This window comes from Pimephales promelas, chromosome 15 (genome assembly GCF_988280905.1).
Source record: "Pimephales promelas chromosome 15, fPimPro1.hap1.1, whole genome shotgun sequence".
Taxonomy (NCBI): Eukaryota; Metazoa; Chordata; class Actinopteri; order Cypriniformes; family Leuciscidae; genus Pimephales; species Pimephales promelas.
Genome location: NC_142783.1, coordinates 29,544,496 through 29,562,738, shown reverse-complemented (window position 1 = coordinate 29,562,738; position 18,243 = coordinate 29,544,496). Strand labels below are relative to the sequence as shown.

The following is an 18,243-nucleotide window of genomic DNA, read 5'->3' as shown; positions in this document are numbered from 1 at the left end:
TAAGTACCAGACGTAAACGGATCAAAGCACTTAAAGATGTTGAGATGAATATGAGATACCTATGTGAGGCTCTTCCAGATTGTCGCCCTGAGGTCCAATTCGTGTCACCCCTTCCTATAGCACCAAAATGAAACAAACATTACAAGAAGTCAGAGTGAGCATTTAGTGCATGGCCAGAATGAAACCTTTTCTTCTTCCATTTCATAGTTTTTGTTTCTTTCGTACCTCCAAGCCTAGCCTAGGATTTGTCTACTGTTTATAAAGGATAAAAAGCCTGCTTATATAAGCCTGTTTCCAAGGGCGCACAATCATTCCCAGGTGGTTTTAACTTTTAAAGCAAGGAAACTGCTGAAATTGCTGTCTTGAGATTTTTTACAGGCTACAGGACTAATCTCTTCGCACAGATTTACATACACCACTGAGTAATGTTCCAGCACAAATCACACTAAAAAGTACGAAAGAAGGAAAGTGAAAAGGAGAGGGCGAATATCTGGACCACATGACCATAACTCTGGGCTGCTTTACCTTCCTGTGAGAAGAATCTCTAGAGTTTTGCACACAGAACAAGAAAAGAAAAGACAGAAGAGAAATAAAGGTGAAGGGAGAATCTATTGGAGGGAAAAGAGAAAGAATCATTGGTTAATGACCCGAACGAGCAAAGGATTTTGTAGAGCAAAGACTAGCTGTAGGCAATATGGATGTGCCAGGAAAAAGCAATGTATAACTAGCTGAATAATTCTACCCGAAGGTGGTAGATAGTGACGCCTGTGCTGAGGACGTCTGGCTCTAGAGCGATGAGATGGGGCAGAAGCGAGCGGATAAGAACCCCTGCTCTGTCCTGGTTAATGTCCACACTGTAGCGCTCCAACAGAGCTCGCTTATCACGCCAACTGTCGGACCAGTCTTTAGTCAGCTGCTCCACCTGCAGAGGAAACATGAGCGACTGTGAAAAAAAGCCAGTGAAAAGACAACTGGAAAACACACACACAAAAACGACTAAAGTGAATCATCCTAGGAACACAGTAACATGAGAAGTGTTACAGTACAATACTGTTCAAAAGTCTGGGGTCAGATTTTAGTTTTTAGTTAAGAAATACCTTTATATAAAAAGACTTTTATAACGTTACTAAATATGTCTCTTTCAAATAAATGCTGTTCTTTTGAAATTTCTTTTCATCATAGAATCCTGAAAAACATATTCCACACAAATATTAACGGTTTTCAACATTGATAATTATAAGACATGTTTCTTGAGCAGCAAATCATCATATTAGAATGATTTATGAAGGTCGGATCATGTGACACTGAAGACTGGAGTAATGATGCTGAAAACTTAGCTTTGTCATCACATGAATAAACAATGGTACATTTTAAAATTTGTTAATAAAATTTACATTTTTCAGTGTAAGTGTATATTGTGGTGATAATAGTGTTTTCTTTTTATAGGCTATTCTAGAAAATAACATTCCTTCAGAAATAGTGAGCAAGATCAACTTGGTGGACCTGGCTGGCAGGTTAGTGTCTTTTTTAACTTTACAGGATCTATACAGAGTTTAGCTCTAAAAATTAAAATTTTAATTTTAATAATATTTCACAATACTACTCTTTGTAATGTATTTTCTCTTATAGTAATTATAAGGAAACGGTCACATTGCAAGATATAAAGTTGCAATTACATGAAGTAAAGTCCGGATAAAATTTCAAAAACATTTAAAAATCTCAAACTTTTGAACAGTAGTGCACATAAAAAAAGAGTTCAAGAGCGAGCTCAAAATTAACACAGACTCCAGCGTTTCAAGGACGTGATCTAACCTTCAGTTCATTCTGTAGGACTATATCAGACAAGCTACCTTCTCTCTCATCACTGAGAGACGGACTGGGGTTCCTCTGCTGTAGAAGGAAAAAACAATTAGCAGTCAGAAACTTTTGTCTTATACGAGTATGGAAATGTGGCTAACATCATTGGCATTGTGACACCATATCCTAACCAGGCACCTGACACGTGCCCATTCCTAAGCAGCAGCAAAGAGCACAGGACAAGAAGACTGGTTTCTGTTATTGTTGATGTGAAATTTGGACAGTGAAATCTCACATGTCCAAATTCTCACTCCATATAGTTAATTAGTAAACCTCAAATATGTTCTAAATGACTTGACAGGTCGGCCTTTTTTTAAAGAAGACACTACATATTAATTTTGTAAAAAATCAAAGCTGTACTGTATGTCTGTTTGTAACCAAATTGTATTCCAAAACTGAAGTTGATGTCACACAAATTGAGCCCCCTCAACAAGTTTCATGAAAATGTAATGTCCAATTTTAAAACAGGATGAATTTTCAGCGTTTATGCATTCAAAAGATATCAATGATGATTACTAAAATATGTAGACAATGAAAAGGTCAGGACACTGACACGTTCTAATACCATTGCAAAGTTGAGCAGCATGCTCTTCAGACGATCAATTTCCTCTCGCAGTTCCCTGATCAACCTCACATTGGCGTCCTAAAGTAAAACAAGTTTTTTTTTTTAGTTTCCTTAACTTCAAATCACAAGGAAAACATGTTCTGCAGACATTTTGAATGCATTTGGACAAACCTCATTGACTCTTGGCTTGTTGACGATGTTCCTGGCATGAGCTGCATAGCGGAGGGTGCTCAGAGTCTCGTTGTAGCTGCTGCTGGATGGCGAGACAGCTGGCGGAAAACCAATCTCAGAATCAGTTCCTCTAGCGCTGCAACAAATACCAAACAATTCACCACTCTGAAAGACTCACTTGCAACCATGATGGTTTTGGAGTTGCCACCCAGACTGTCTTTGAGAAGCCAGGTGAGGACAGAGTCCCTGTAGGGAATGAAGCAGTGCCTGCGCCCACTGCCCGACAGAGAGCTGGACTGGCTGCCCACGGTGCTCCCTTCACCCTCACTGAGCACACTGTTAATGCTCTGACTGCTGCTGAACATCTGAGAGTTTTGGGCTAGAAAAACAATGTGAAATGTGATGACAAAGAAGATAAGAAAAGGATGATAAGAGTAGAGAAGGCCATGGCCTACCAAGAGCGGAGATGACAATGCCAAGGGTGACAAGAGATTTGTTGATGTTGGCTCCTTCTGTTATTCTGTCTCTGCAATATTGAGGGTCTGCTCGTTCACTGACGGCACAAAGAGGGTTAGAGTCAGTGCTTGCACTTGCATTCCAGATATCACCCACTAGGGGGCAACTTGGTCATATATCACGGTTCTCTATCATGTTCAGTAAAAGGCACATTTTAGATTAAGGGTGTCCAATCCTGCTCCTGGTTATTCCACTGTCCCACCCCACTTAAACACACCTGAACCAGATATTTAAGGTCTTACGGGGCATACTAGAAACTTCCAAGCAGTTGTGTTGAGGCAAGTTTGAGCTAAACTCTGTAGGATAGTGGCCCTCCAGGACTGTGTTTGGACATCCTTGATCAAGATGTTGACTTTACAGGATCTATACTGCCTGAAAGAAATGATTGTTTAAAGTTAAAAAAAAGACACTAACCTGCCAGCCAAGTCCACCAAGTTGATCTTGCTCACTATTTCTGAAGGAAGGTTATTTTCTAGAATAGCCTATAAAGAGAAAACACTATTCTCACTACAATATACTGGGAAAGAAAATGGGTACAGAAACAATTTTTACTCAGAAATTGAATTAAACATGAAATTAAGTAAAACTAAAAGACAGTATTTTTTAATTTTTTTTATTTTTGTAAAACATACTGCAGTAATTTATTGTTTTCTAAAAATATTTTTTACTGCATTCAAAAGTTAGGTAAGATATTTTATGTTTTTGAAAGGAGTCTCTTGTCCTCAGCAAGGCTGCATTTATTTGACGTCTGTGGAATATTATTAAAATATAAAATAACTATTTTCTTTTTAAATGTATTGTAAAATGTAAATATATTTCTGTGATGCAAAGCTGAATTTTCAGCATCATTACTCCGGTGCCTTCACAAATCATTCTAATATGCTGATTTGGTGCAAAAAACATGTCTTATTATTATTAATGTTGTACTACTTAATATTCTTGTGGAAACTGTGATACATTTTTTCAGGATTCTTTGCAGATGAATAGAAAGTTTAACTCTTTTCAATTCTATGTTCAATTTCTATCAGGACCAGAAATGTTTTGATCAATGTAATGCGTCCTTGCTGTATAAAAGTATTGTATTGTAGAATGATAATGTAGAGGTAATTTAATTATATGTTTTGACACATAGGTGATGAAGCAAGAAAATATCCAGTGTGACTTGCAGCGATTTAGAGCTTTAAGGTGCTTTAACCAGTCATACAACAACACTAGTGTAATGCAGTTTGCTTTTTAAAAAAAAGATCTTCAGATGCTATGGACATGATCAAAGATTCAAACCTGTGTGTATTGAATAGTAAAGATGGCATGAGATCGACTGCTAGCGTCATGAACGTGTGTAGCGGCTGTGATGCGGTTAGCGATGCCCTCCTCAAGCAGATCCACTGCTTGCTTGTAGTCGGTCACTACATGCTGAGAAAGACCTATGATAAACACATAATAGCATCATCATCATCCTTTCCACAATTTGAGTCACAGACACTCTCTTCCTGCCTGAGAATGACACTCAGATTACTGTAAAAGGAACAAAATCTGGAAGAGAATGCTGCTGAATCCACTTTTAATATAAAGTGGACCGTGGTGCTAAAACATTTACTAATTGGTCTTTTTACGGTGTAAATGGGTATGAGTTTAGCCTCAGTTCATATGTACATGTGCGTACAGTGACCACAACTTTTCAAGCAAAACATTTACATTGTACTTTAATTTTTTAGGTTTTAAATTGTAATATATGTATAATATATTCATATTATAATATAGTTCTGGTCGGGAATTAGCAAAACAGTTCAAAATAATTGAGAAAAAAAAAACAGAACAGTATGAGAAAAGGTATATATTTTTATATTTAATGCTAGGATTTTATTCAACCTTTTCAAGTATCCATTATGTCCAAATACTTTTTGGAGTTACTTGTGTTTACATGTTTGAAAAAGACATCTGGTCAATACACAATGCCTTTCTACTCCGCTCCTAGCGGCCACATGGACGTGAGGTCACTTCCTTTGCTGCACTGGGCTTTCTCCTAATACACACAATGACTGGATGTTGGACAAGAAGGAAGAGAGAGAGAGAGAGAGAGAGAGCAAAAAAAGAGGAGAAGCAGAGACAGTCCTACAAGTTGGCTACTCTCAACACAAGTTGCGGTGGGAACTGAGGACCTGGTTCACTTAGTATTCACACTGTCATTTTAAGACTGAACCTAAAGAAACAAACAAAATATAATATATTTATATTTTGTGACGGATCATTTTGACCAGCTGAGAACTCAAGAAAAGTTTATAAAATGTGTAAAGGAGTCAAAACAGCTGCAGGAATTCCTCCGTAGCACACAAATAAAAGTGTTTCTGAACTGTGATGGACAACATCATGAGATTTGTGACCATGATGAGAAAAAACAGGTATGCTTAAGCATTCTGTCCTTTTAAGGACCCCATTACATCCTGTTTTGGTTAGTTTAGATATCAATGGTCTATGTTGCATTCATATTTCGGTTGAACCGAACCAGGGATTGTTTGGACCCATCTTTTCAGCATCTCAGCCCGCTTGTTTGGTACGCACCAGTTTTTGGATGCCAGCATTCACACTTATGTACATAAAACGCCATGACAGAGCAATCAAGTTCACTTTAATCAAACCAAACATGCCAAGTGTGAACACACCTTGAGTTACAAATGCAAACAGTCAGGTTCGAATAACTTATGTACAGAATTGCTTCTTTAATAAAAATACACAACCATTCATTAAACGTTATAACATAGTGAGCGCTTTCCTTGTGTTTTCATAAGCGTAGGTTACAAGAGAGATTTTGACCTTGTTTGAGGGAATTCACCAGTCTTTACCAGTTTTGTTTTTTCTACAACAAATCAGCCGAAATATAAAGTTAGCCGTCTGAACACTCACCCTGCACGTAGGGCCCCTTCTCTGGGTGTTCTCGAACCCTCAGGGGTGCCGGCTTCTTCTGCTCCGCACCTCTCAGCAGATCGCGGACACGCTCATTATAAATTTCTAAAAAACTGAGAGGGAAAACATAAGGTTGTGATTTGCTTTCTCTTACAGGCATTTTCCCTCATTCTCAGCATATGTTTGTTGGTACTGTTGCGAAAGTGTCAAAGGAAAAGAAACCGAGGGTTTTCCTCTCACCTTATTTCAACTCTACAACTCTGTCCATCAGATGATTCAACTTCAGACCTAAAAAGACCCTTAATAAACGATAAAAAAGGATTGTTCTGTAAGAAAACATTCAAAGATAACTCCATGGATAATATAAAGTGGCAGTACTAGTAAATATATTGTATGTCATTATTAAATTGATATTCCACCCATTATACTGTAAATGAAAATGCTGTCCTCATTTACTCACCCTTATGTCATTCAAACTTCATTCATCTTCAGAATACAAATGCAGATATATTTATTTAAAACTGAGAATTTTTCATCCCTCCACTGAAAGTTCATAAAGACATCATAAAAGTAATCCATATGGATTAAAGTGGTTTAATCCAATTCTTCTGTATACATTACAATTGTTTTTATGATCATTGTTCAACACACATAGAGCACATCAAATATGGTTAACCGAAGCAAGCTCATTTGAGCTTCCATTTTCCATTTCCATTTTTTAGATATAATAATCTAAAAGTTGATTACTTCAAAAGACATGCTTAAAACAAGTTGATTTATATGTATTACTTTTCCAATGTCTTCTTATCAACTTTTTGAAGTATCAACTTTGGTTGCATTGACTTTCAGTGGAGGGACAGAAATATATTCAACTGTATTTTGAAGATGAAAGAAATTAGGGCTTAGATTAAGCCAGGATTAGGCCTTAATTAATTAAATTAGGACATTTAATTAACTTTTTTAAAAGTCCCTAAGAAAAAACATTAATGGTGTGCATCTTACTTGACAGATCCTTGGTGTCAGCCCAATGGAGTCCTGCAAAGATGAAGACGACATAATATTTAGGTTGAAATAAAGCTTCATCAATGAATTTATCTCATGCTAGTGCAGTTCCTCACCGGAGTACCCATCATGGTGTACGTTTTCCCTGAGCCCGTCTGTCCGTACGCAAACAGACACACGTTATACCCCTCTGAAGCCCCAGACAGGACACACACACCCAGGTCCTGAAACACCTAGAGGAGACGGCACACTTTTTTAGACCAATTTCGTTAGGTTAGTGCAAAACCTGCCTGGATCTCAAGGTGTTGAAATTCTTGCTCTGTATACTTTGAATGAGTTTGTTGAGAGAGCGTTATTGTTGATCCATGTTTGTTTGAGAGAGAGCCAACCTGGTCTTTGAAAGTTACCTGCGTATGTTTGTGTATGTTTAGAGCGAAGAGAATGTGCTGTATCTGTGTTTGCTTGAGACCCTCAGAGTGTGTGGAGAGCTGTAAGGAGAGGAGAAATGAAAACACAGAGACCTACTCCTCTCTCACCAGCTCCACTTGGACTGCTTTGTCTATTTTCCTCTTTCTCTTCCTTCAGTTTGTTTTTCTTCAGAATTCATTGAACTCCTGTGTCTAAACTAAATCTCCTTGACAGCATGTTGTCCATCTCAGCACTACGCTGGCATTACCGTTTATGTTACACTTCATAAGACACTTACACATGCCTGTCTGACATGTTCAAAAAGCACACCATATTAACAACCCCCATTATGTATAATAGTAGTAATTTAAGAGGCATTGTAGACTGTTAAACTGCCATTTTAACAGAAAAACTTAATTAATACTAATTAATTTAAAATGAATTCAGCCCTTTTTCTGCTACTAAAATCTGTTTTGTACATCCACCATCCACACAGTAGTTATATTTCCATCCAAAGTTCTGAATTTAACTTGTGTGCAAAATTGTAATATCGCACAAAACATTTGAGCACCATCCAGTGAGCAGAAAAGAACAAAATCACCACTTCCTGAATAACTGGCGCTAAATATCACTAAGAAAAGTAGGAGATGCCACTGTATATAATCATTTTTGTATTTAATAAATTACTTGCGTCTCGGAGCGCGCAGACGAAAACGATTATCGATCTCGCTTTCGGAAGCAGATGCTGCTGTTTGGGAATGTATTCTGTAAGAGAGTTATGGGGGGGAATTATACCGAACCACTTTTTGATGACAGACTTCACTCAGTTATTTCGAAACAACCAAAACAGCATTTCAGATGCTGTGCAACGAGATCGGTCCACTGGTTAGTCCAGATTTTTTTATCCGCATCGAGGAATTTATTTGGTAAATGTGTTTCATAGCTCATGCACGTTTTCTTATTGGATAAAACATTTATCCGCATACATTTTTTATGTAATTTTTTTATTTATTTATGCGCATCTTGGTGTTTCCATCCAGTTTTTGATGCAATATCCCAAAGTGTGCATAAAAATAGTGGATGGAAACATAATTAGTGTCATATGCAAAACACCATCATGGTCACAGTAATGACAGTAAAATAACACGATAAATATTAATTTAACAACATAAAATGTAACATAAAACCCTAAATTATATAGCCTAACTGATAACAATAAAAGAGAAAAAAAAAATCATAAAAAATTGGAAATTCAGGGAATATCAGTTTACGGGTTTCACTGTAAATTATAAGTTGATTTACTCTTTTTTTCCTTCAAAAAAATAAATAAAAATGGAAAATATAAGTTTTTTTACAGTAAAAATATTTGAAATGTAAGGTTAGATTTATTACAATTTTGCCCCTTTACAATAAAGGAACTTACTGTTAACCAAGTAAGAGATTTCATTTGTTGCATTTTTAGTCATTTACAGTTAAAATTACACAGTAGGCCTCAAAGTGAAAGCATGCACACACTGTAAAAATATTTATCAGCTAACACATGAGAAACAAAGCTAAATCTGAAGCTATTTAACTGTCCAGTATTTACTCAGTAATAGCACTGTAATGTGCTCTTTAAACAGCCAACTAACAAAGGAGGTGTACTAATTGCAAACAAAGATAATGCCTAACTACAAAACGTTTGTTTTTCATACACCATGAACTTTCAAAAGAATTACAAAACTAAACACATAAAATACATAATTCTTTGTGTACAACCGGTGTGGGAGAGAGAAAGTCATTTGACCTTCATGTCCACTGAAAACCCAGTGAGTCAACAAAACAAGAGACTCTCTCAGGGTATTGTAACCCAGGTATGTGTTTGGCAGAGATGAGAAGAGTCCTGGGGCCAGGCCGGGCTCTGTGTAGGGTGTGAATGAAGGCTAATTGGGATGCTGTCTGCAGGGAGAGTGGATCAGCATCCAGCAGCCGCTTCTGTCCGACTTACTCTAATTATCCTGAGGACCATTCTTCAGCTTGAAAGAATCAGTGAGGGAGCTTGTTAGACAAGTCCATCTTAACTCACTCTCCACTGAACTCAGCTCATGTTAGATGCTTTTCAATGTCACAGCACTCTCTTTTTAATTTGCTCTCCCTGTCACTACTGGACTTCAGCCAAAAGCACTCTCAAGTCTCAAGCCAATTTTTAAACAGCATTATATTAGCGTTTATGGTGACATATGGCATGGGCTGTGTTCGAAATCGCCCCTACATTATATATACGATATAATATAGTCGGACTGCCGCTCTTTCATCGTTTGGTTGTTTTTTAATAATCATTTGAAACCTCCAGTAGTAATGAAAAGATAGTGACATAGTTACACGTTACTATGTAGTATTAACAGTATGTTATGTATAATTACAAGTAACTAACCCTAAACCAAAACATAACTCTAACCATAAATCTATAGAAATTACATGTAGTTAATAATTAATATTACTCAGTATTTATTTGAGAAAGTACAGTGTAACTACATCACCATAAAAGTGTAACCCATTTTTTTTTGTACACCGTCACGGAAAATAGCATGTATAAATCTTACAATGCGGGAATTCGTTCGCTGTGACCCTCACAGAGAATTATGGGTATTCTCTAGACGTTGAGTGCACATCGGTTGTACACATTATTGGGGTGTATTATGGGATTTTAAGTGCAGCCGATAACATCCACTATGCATTCGGATATTACTACAGTACAAATGCCTGTACCCTAATATAGTGCCCTATTTAAGGGTATATGGGCCATTGAAAACACAGATGTAATTTGTCTGACTACACTAAAAGTAAAAATTGCTCACTTGTGCTCCTAATTTAAAAACAATTCAAATGTCAAAAATGTAAGTGTATATTCTTTAGAGATGGTCCCACAATATAACATGCACAAATAGGCATGAGAAAATGGAGATGATCAATTATGACAAAATTCAGAAACATAATGTGTCTTGACAAAGAAGTTTACTTTGACAAACCAAAACGTAATATTTTCAGTTTATTTGATAGACTGCAAAAAAGGCAGCTCATTTAACTGGTTTCACTGTGTAAACATTAATCCACAAAAAACACAATGACAATTGATATTATTAATACTATGTATGAATAATAATAAAAACTGTTAAAATGAGTAAAGAAATGTACTACTTCAGTAGTAGTACTATGTCAAAGAAAAACAGTATTAATGATGATCATAATAATAATAATACTTAAAGACTTTCACCAAAATAGAATTAAATCCCCCTCTAAGATTATGTGTGCAATTATGAATGTGCGCATGTGTACAGACACAGGAAACCTTGGACAAAAGCATCTGATGTTTGCTTTCCTCCTTTTTCCTTCTCATACCACAAACAAAAATAAATGTACTTCTGGTCACAATGCTAGAGGAAAGCTGAATTTAGAGTTGATCCTGGACAGGAAGTTGTCCAGAAGGTCAGTGCTTTAGGCAACATGTGATCCCAAAGACCCCTTTGAGGAGATGCTCAGTCTGGGAGGGGCAAATCCAAAAGTGGGGCAGTGGAAAGGAAGTGTCAGGCGGTCTTAATTGTGGGAGATGATGTCTTTCAATAACAAACAACACAATCATGGGTTCAGTCTTGGCTTCTCAGTGAAAGAATTTAAAGGCCTTGGTCAAAGACTGTAAAAAGGAGGCTAAAGCAGGATGCTTTAGGATGAATAATACAAGCAGAAAAGAAGGATGGATATGAAAGGTTGAAGGGAAACTCCACTCCATTAAAAAGCTGTTCGTAATACACCCACTTTTAAAATCCTACGGCCTGTAATCAGAGTGTGGAGCGCTACAGTAAGGAGAGGCTCTTTAATGTGGCTTTCTTAAAAGCCACCTCTCAAAAACTGCTTGTTTCTTGTGATATCTCATGGGAGTGCCATCTGAAACCCATCCAAGGAAAGGGCCGTCCCAGACCACAGACCAATACGTCAGTCCCGCTTTTATACAGAGCACTGAAACACATGGTTTACATTGAAGGGATTTCCTTCACATGAGCTTTGCCATCACATGAATAAATTCGATTTATTCGGATAGAAAACAATTTAAAATATTATAAGAAATATTTCACAATATTTCTGTTTTACTGTATTTTTGATCAAATAAATGCAGCCTTGGTATGCATAAGAGTTTTATTTTTTTAAACATTTAAAACTGTACTTAACTTTTGAACAGTACATATTGAATGCAATGTATAAGTCATAAATATTACAAATGTAAAACACAAAATCATCAGTCCAAAAAAACAAATGCGAGATGAAAGAGAGCGCTGACCACAACTGTAAATGTAGACTGTTATTTTATGGGAAAAGAACAACTGTGCTAAACATCTTTTTTTGTGTTCCATGCAAAAGAGAAAGTCATTTCTGTCACTTATGTTATTGTTGCTGACATAGAAAATCAAAATGTTGTATTCACAAACCTATAGGAATAACAACAACTAGACTTGTTCTGAGATATTTCATGTAATGACTGTGAGATCCTGTTTATAGCTGCATGCGACTGTAGGGAAAGCTGGGTTAAATGGGTGGTGGAGGGGACTGTGGGAGAGAGAGAGAGAGAGAGAGTCACAGAGCTGATTGGCAGGGGTTCAACTCACTACACGATTGTCATACTTTCACAGACATTATGTGGGTCAAATTTGCAAGGGGAGGGAAGGAGGTCAAGGGATTCTGAGGGCTACACAGAGACGGCCTACAGAAAGAGCTAAAGAATGACAGAAAGAGAGAGAGAGACTGGACTTGAGTTTCCAAGACACTAACTGTTGATGCAATTAGCCGATGGAGCAAAAACTAAACTAAAGAATTGAAGAAAAATAAAAATAAAGTTTTTCTACTCCTATTCAAATAAAGGTTCTTCCCATCGCAGCTGTTCTTATGAGGGTAAATGACTTCCACAGCCAGCAGCGTGATTTAAAGTCCATGCTACAGTTATGGAGAGGTACATACAAAAAGCTTTCCGTCTGTAAAATGTTTTAGGTTTTTAAAAAGAATTCTCTTGTGCTCACCAAGGCTGCATTTATTTAATCAAAAACACAGTAAAAAAAAAAAACAGTAATATTGTGAAATATTATAATAATAATTTAAATTGTTTTCTATCCGAATAATATTTTAAAATGTGATTGCAAAGCTGAATTTTCATCATCATCACTCCAATCAGGGTCACATGATCCTTCAGAAATCATTCTGATATGCTGATTTGGTGCTTAAGAAACATTTCTACTTATTAATGTTGAACAAACAGTTACTATTTTTTCAGGATTCTTTAATCAATAAAAAAGTTCAAAAGAACACCATTTATTTGAAAGAACTCTTTTGTAGCATTGTAAATGCGTTAAATGTCCCTTTTAACTCAATTTAATGCATCCTTGCTGAATAAAAGGATAATCAAAGAATTTCTTTGTAAAGAAACATGTTCATTTGTGCGTCACTGAAAAAATTAGATATGTGGTAAGTCTACGTGTGTAAAGATGTTTTGTGCAAATTTTGTTCATGCCACTCACACAGAAACGCAGAAATACCAAGAGCATAATAAAGTCATGCACTGTATCGAAAAGGAAAAGATGGAGGGGAGAGAGAGAGTGATAAAAAGGGAGGGTAAAAAAAAAAAAAACCATACAAAGCTGACTTCACTTGGAAAAGAAAACCAGCATTGTGCTCCAGGCTCCAGCTCTGGACCAATGACGTCTTCTAGTGCAATCTGTGTGTAAAATCATTTACTAAAGCAGCTGGCGAGAGAGGCGCTTTAGTTAAAGTGCGCTTCACCTTTGTCTACTTAACACTTTTATAATTTGTTTATGTCTATGTCATCTCAATCCTCTCTAATAAAATCATTAATTGAAGCTTTGAATTATTTGAAAATCATTATTTGAAGAAAATTAACCTGAGAAAATAGAATAGATTTAAAGGGCACATTATGGAAAACATTTTACTTCTAGTCTGAACACTTTTTGCCTGTCTGCATGAAACTGAAATATACCCTGTGTATTTATAAATGCATATTATTGATCTTATTGTGAACGATTCATTCATGCATTTTTTTAGACGTATTTTTTCATGTCGGACTTCTCCGAACCTTTTGTCCGCATAAACCCTGACCCTTTCCTACAATTGACTTCAAGCTTGGATTCAGATCTGTCTCCATCCAGTCAACAACTGATGAACTGAACTAAGTCCCCTACATTTTTTCCTGATAATCACAATTTGATAATTCCATTTCATAATGGATGAATTTCCATGATCTTGCAGTCATTTGTGATTACTGGATTTTTAAAAGCGTTTCAAGAGTGATTCATTAATGAATCATTCAGACTGATTTGTGAATCTGTTCAACTGACTTGAGAACCAACTCAAAAGAATGATTCACTCACAAATGATTATGTTTGTGATGTTACAAAAGTGTGGGTTATACTCCAAAGCTTTAAAGAGGGTTAAGATGCTGTTTAATCCAGCACCCAGTAATGAATTCAGGATGTGATGAAACCTTTTCCTCACAACAGCTGGCTTCCATTTCTCATTTTTATCTACTGTACGTATTCTGCTCCAAGGCCCGATCCTCTTCTCTGTCCTCCTCTCAGCCCATTTTCTCTTCACACATGGAAATATACAAAAAATAATGCTCCACTAAAGACAACCACCAATCTTTTAGCCACTAAAACAAACACATAGGCAGATAGGCTAGTATATTCCCACATACAAGGGAGCAGGGAGGGGCAACTGGATCCTAAAGGGAAGAAATAGGGGAGAAGTTGGAGAGAAGGAGCGGGGCTGGTTTCCCCTGGAGACCCCACAGGAAGGACAGACTCCAGTATCATTGTGTTGCTTGCAGCCTTAGAGAACAGCACTTCACGGAAAGTTCCAATTAAAGAGTAACGTAAGACTTCACGAGACCCTTTTAAACTAAATTAGATGGAATAATTCAGATGTCAGCAATGTGTGCAATTTGAAATGAAGACGGCATTTACAGACTAAGTGAATATTTAAATAATAATAAAAAAGTAGTGAACAGAGGAATGCATTTATACTGGCTGTGATGTGGTCAGACTTACCCTTGGAAAGATTTACATGCTAACCAAAATCCTTCATTTATTGTCAGTTTATTGTTACTATAGTAAAACTGTGGTAACTTGGCATAAGCTCTTAACTTGATTAAGAAATTAAAGTCTGCATGAAATGAAAGTTGGCTTTAGAGACGCTCTGAAGGGAGGGTGGGATCTTATGCTTTCAAAGCTAGCTCGGTATTGTTAGCCTCTCCAAAAAAGTGTTCACAGCATGATGGAAGCTCACAGACTGTGAGATGATCACTGAGCACACATGATGATGAGATTGTCTGGAATTTCTTGTTTTATTACTTTGCTTCAGATGGACACCCTCCCACAGGACTCCAAAAAGAGGTCAGCTTCTCTCTTCCTGACCAGACCCTGCAGGCCGCCTAAGGAATGCAAGCTCCAGGCCTCAGCAGTAAAACTCTGACTGGGCAAAATTGAAAGAGAGGAAGCGAGTGAAGAGAAAGAAAAGAGTTGAGCAGACAAGGGCACGTGGGCCATTACAGCTCATTCTTTCATACAGAGCAGACAAAGACACTCTGAAGGGAACACCAGGGCGGGACTGAGGAGACGATTCACTCTCTCAGTCTCTCAAAAGGACAAAGGAAAGATACAGTTCACTTGTTTAACAGTAAACTTGGTTAACTGCTAGTACTGTGTATATGAGATCCATGCTTGTTGTTGGTTTGTGAGAACTTTTGCAGTAGTCCATTCATTTTTTGTTAAATCAATGGTATTTCATTGTTTCAATATCCCACTCCACACAGCTGTATATCAAACATCAAATATGTTTTAATACCGATAGTCGTTCCATATAAATGAAAATAGGGAAGTCCACACCACAACTATAATAAGGACAGAGTGAAATGAAACGAATGAACAAATCTTTTTTCGTGTCATTTGGTTCATTCAACGAATGAAATGAACAAATTGAGTCGGAAAAGGATTTGTTCATTTTGATAAACGAGTTCGAACAGGAGAGTCACGAACGCGCATCACAGTACAGATCAAGGCGACCATTTGAGCTTATAAAACTTAAACATTGTTATTTATTTTTTTAATGAGCGATCGTTTCGCTTGATAAAACCCTTATTCATCATCTGGAATCGTTTAAAGCCCTTTGAAAAGTTTGCACTGAAACTGTCTTTTGTACCTTGAACCGTTTGGTTACCAGTAAAGTGCATTATATGGAGAAAAATCCTGGAATGTTATCAAAAACCTTAATTTCTTTTCGACTGAAGAAAGAAAGACATGGACATCTTGGTTTGCCATGGGGGTGAGTAAATTATCAGCAAAAGTTTTTTTTAAAAGTGAATTACTCCTTTAAAGTTCTTGAGTAGATTTCATCTATTGGGTTGGACACTAATAGTTATCGTTATAATTAACTTTATAGGTATTGTTATTGGTATGAATGACCCTTTAAAAGTAAATAAAGTAAGCACATGAACACAAAGACCAGCTGCACAAGGTCTATTTCACGTGAACAAATGTTTTAAAATACTTAACGCAATGTACAAAGTACAAATATTTAATGTATTAAAATCACCTCAATTCATATGAGGTGTTGATTAGGCCTACAAAACATTTGTGTACTTGTATAGAGTATGTTTCTGTAATTGTCCAGCCAGTAGCACACCCACAAGTTAAAATCAACTAAATCTCAGATTAAGTAGGCAGGTAAAGACTCCATGATGTAACATCTTCTAAGCAGTGTTTTGATTCTATTTCCTCATCTTTTCCTGGTGGGTCAAGGGTTTTGATTACACTTGCGCTCTTTTTTATTAGTCCTCTGGTTTTCATGCACTAGACCCCAACCAAGACATAGGACAGTGGCGCAAAAAGTGGGTATGCGCTATATGCGGCGCATAGGGGCGCAGAACCATGGGGGGCGGCTAAGCGATGGTAATTTTTTTAAAATTAAAATTGAATTAAAAATATATTTCGTTTTTTCTGTATGTAGTTGATGTTGTGCGTTTCTAAATCATTTCTGCATTTCCTCAATGTTATATAAAATTTTAGAGGACTAACAGACTAGAGTAGCCTAGGCGCCCTCATGGAGAAGGACACATATAATCTCATCAGCGTGTCATCAACATCAGCAGCACAGATGCAGTAAACAGTCGTGAGAGTGGAAGCCCACCTCCTCTTGTGATGCATAGTTGGGAGCCGCTGGATCCACAGACCAGTAGCAGTAATCAAACCCAAACTCCATCAACTTCTCCCTGGAGTCAGCCAGTCCCTCCGATCGCCCGTCCAAACGTCCCTCCAACTATATAAAGGGAAAAAAGAGTGATGAACGGGAGGTGGTTAGCAGGATAAACCAGATTTGTACATTTTCTGAAGCGCTGACGCTACTGTTATGGGGTGCGTTTCCAGTACTCTGATGTAACTCGCTGCTAAACCACCATACGATGCATCATTGGAGAAACAAACTAGCTAGTAACGGCTGTTTCCCAAAACTGTAGTAATTTTGTGACACATCCAACGTTCAAACCATGTTGGTTCAACATATGAAGTTGATGCCATGCATTTGGTGAAGTAAACACTTATTATTTGGTTAGAGATTGAATTCATGTCAGAATATTGCTGTAAATAATGACTAATTCGCTATTTCTGTTTGGCTTTTTTTTTTACCGATTGATTCAATGTCAACACTATTAACACAGAAATGAATCTGCAGCAGTCTGGTGGCACAGTGCTTTAATGATGGGATTGTACTGCATGATAGCTTTCTTATTTTGCTCAATTATATATTTACCTCCACATTATACTGACAAGAAACGATGCTTCTAACCACAGGTCGAGAGCTGTAGTTCAGAACAACTACGATGCTGTTTGCGAATGTTTGTTGGAACTAGTTTTGGGAAACAATGTTTCTATCAATAGAAATTGTGAACATAGCTGGCTAACGATGGTTCTGAGAAAACGCACCCCTGGGGTGCCAGTGAGGTGTTATGCAGTTTCTAGGGTTTTAAGAGTGTTTCTTATGGCATTGCTATGCAGTTGCTAACTCTCCTCAATATGCAATGCAATTTAAGATACATGGTAAAGTGTAATACTCCGGGTTAGTGGTTTATTGAAATCCCCAAGTATGAGCAGTAGTGATATTTAACAACTTCACTAAAACACAAATCATATTACATCATATATAGTCACTGGCGCCAGTGATATCATGTTTTCTGTTAAAATGATTAAAGAAGTTTCACATACTCTTCGTTATCCAGCCAGCCAAGTTTTCTTTTATAGCGTTTTTGAATACATCAACACAGCTGATAACCATTATTTATGATTGCTTCTGATAAGTGATGCCACAAACTACATTACAGTCCATTGAGAAAAGTGATTTTTCCATTGAAAGTCTGTTTAGTCCATTTAATCGGTTACTAGGAGACAAGCTCTTTATGTGTTGAATTTTTCTACTAATAATATTACAGCACACTGATGCCAAGGATCAAGGCTGTGTGCCTGTAGCCTACGCCTGCGATACTCTTCAGTGCACTCAAACACAACAATTAGGAAGTCGTTAGGCTGGGGGACAAATGACTTAAGCATTTGAGCATGACCTGACTGTCAGCATCAAGTTATTACCCAGATATCACATAAACCTCAGCAGTTTATTCGCCCAGTCAAACAAATCTTCACTGCACAGCGTGTGCGTTTGGAGGAGCGTGCAGAAACATGCCCGGGCATCGCTACGACAACGTTACTTTTGCGGCTCTGGTGTGTAATTATTCACAAAAT

General features: G+C 37.2%; 1 protein-coding gene across 1 annotated transcript in view; it reads right to left on the bottom strand.

The window, feature by feature from the left end:
• The window catches only part of stard9 (StAR-related lipid transfer (START) domain containing 9), a 43,428-nt gene that overhangs the window by 17,478 nt on the left and 7,707 nt on the right, over positions 1–18,243 (bottom strand). Inside the window, exons 3-16 of the mRNA XM_039667288.2 lie at positions 16,643–16,771; positions 7,129–7,245; positions 7,013–7,045; positions 6,251–6,309; positions 6,011–6,123; positions 4,391–4,533; positions 3,524–3,591; positions 3,049–3,146; positions 2,772–2,972; positions 2,594–2,691; positions 2,423–2,500; positions 1,813–1,890; positions 743–922; positions 60–114 (exon numbers count right to left, since the gene is read on the bottom strand). Coding sequence (XP_039523222.2) covers positions 60–114; positions 743–922; positions 1,813–1,890; positions 2,423–2,500; positions 2,594–2,691; positions 2,772–2,972; positions 3,049–3,146; positions 3,524–3,591; positions 4,391–4,533; positions 6,011–6,123; positions 6,251–6,309; positions 7,013–7,045; positions 7,129–7,245; positions 16,643–16,771 — 1,450 coding nt within the window. The remainder of the gene's footprint in view (positions 1–59; positions 115–742; positions 923–1,812; positions 1,891–2,422; positions 2,501–2,593; positions 2,692–2,771; positions 2,973–3,048; positions 3,147–3,523; positions 3,592–4,390; positions 4,534–6,010; positions 6,124–6,250; positions 6,310–7,012; positions 7,046–7,128; positions 7,246–16,642; positions 16,772–18,243) is intronic.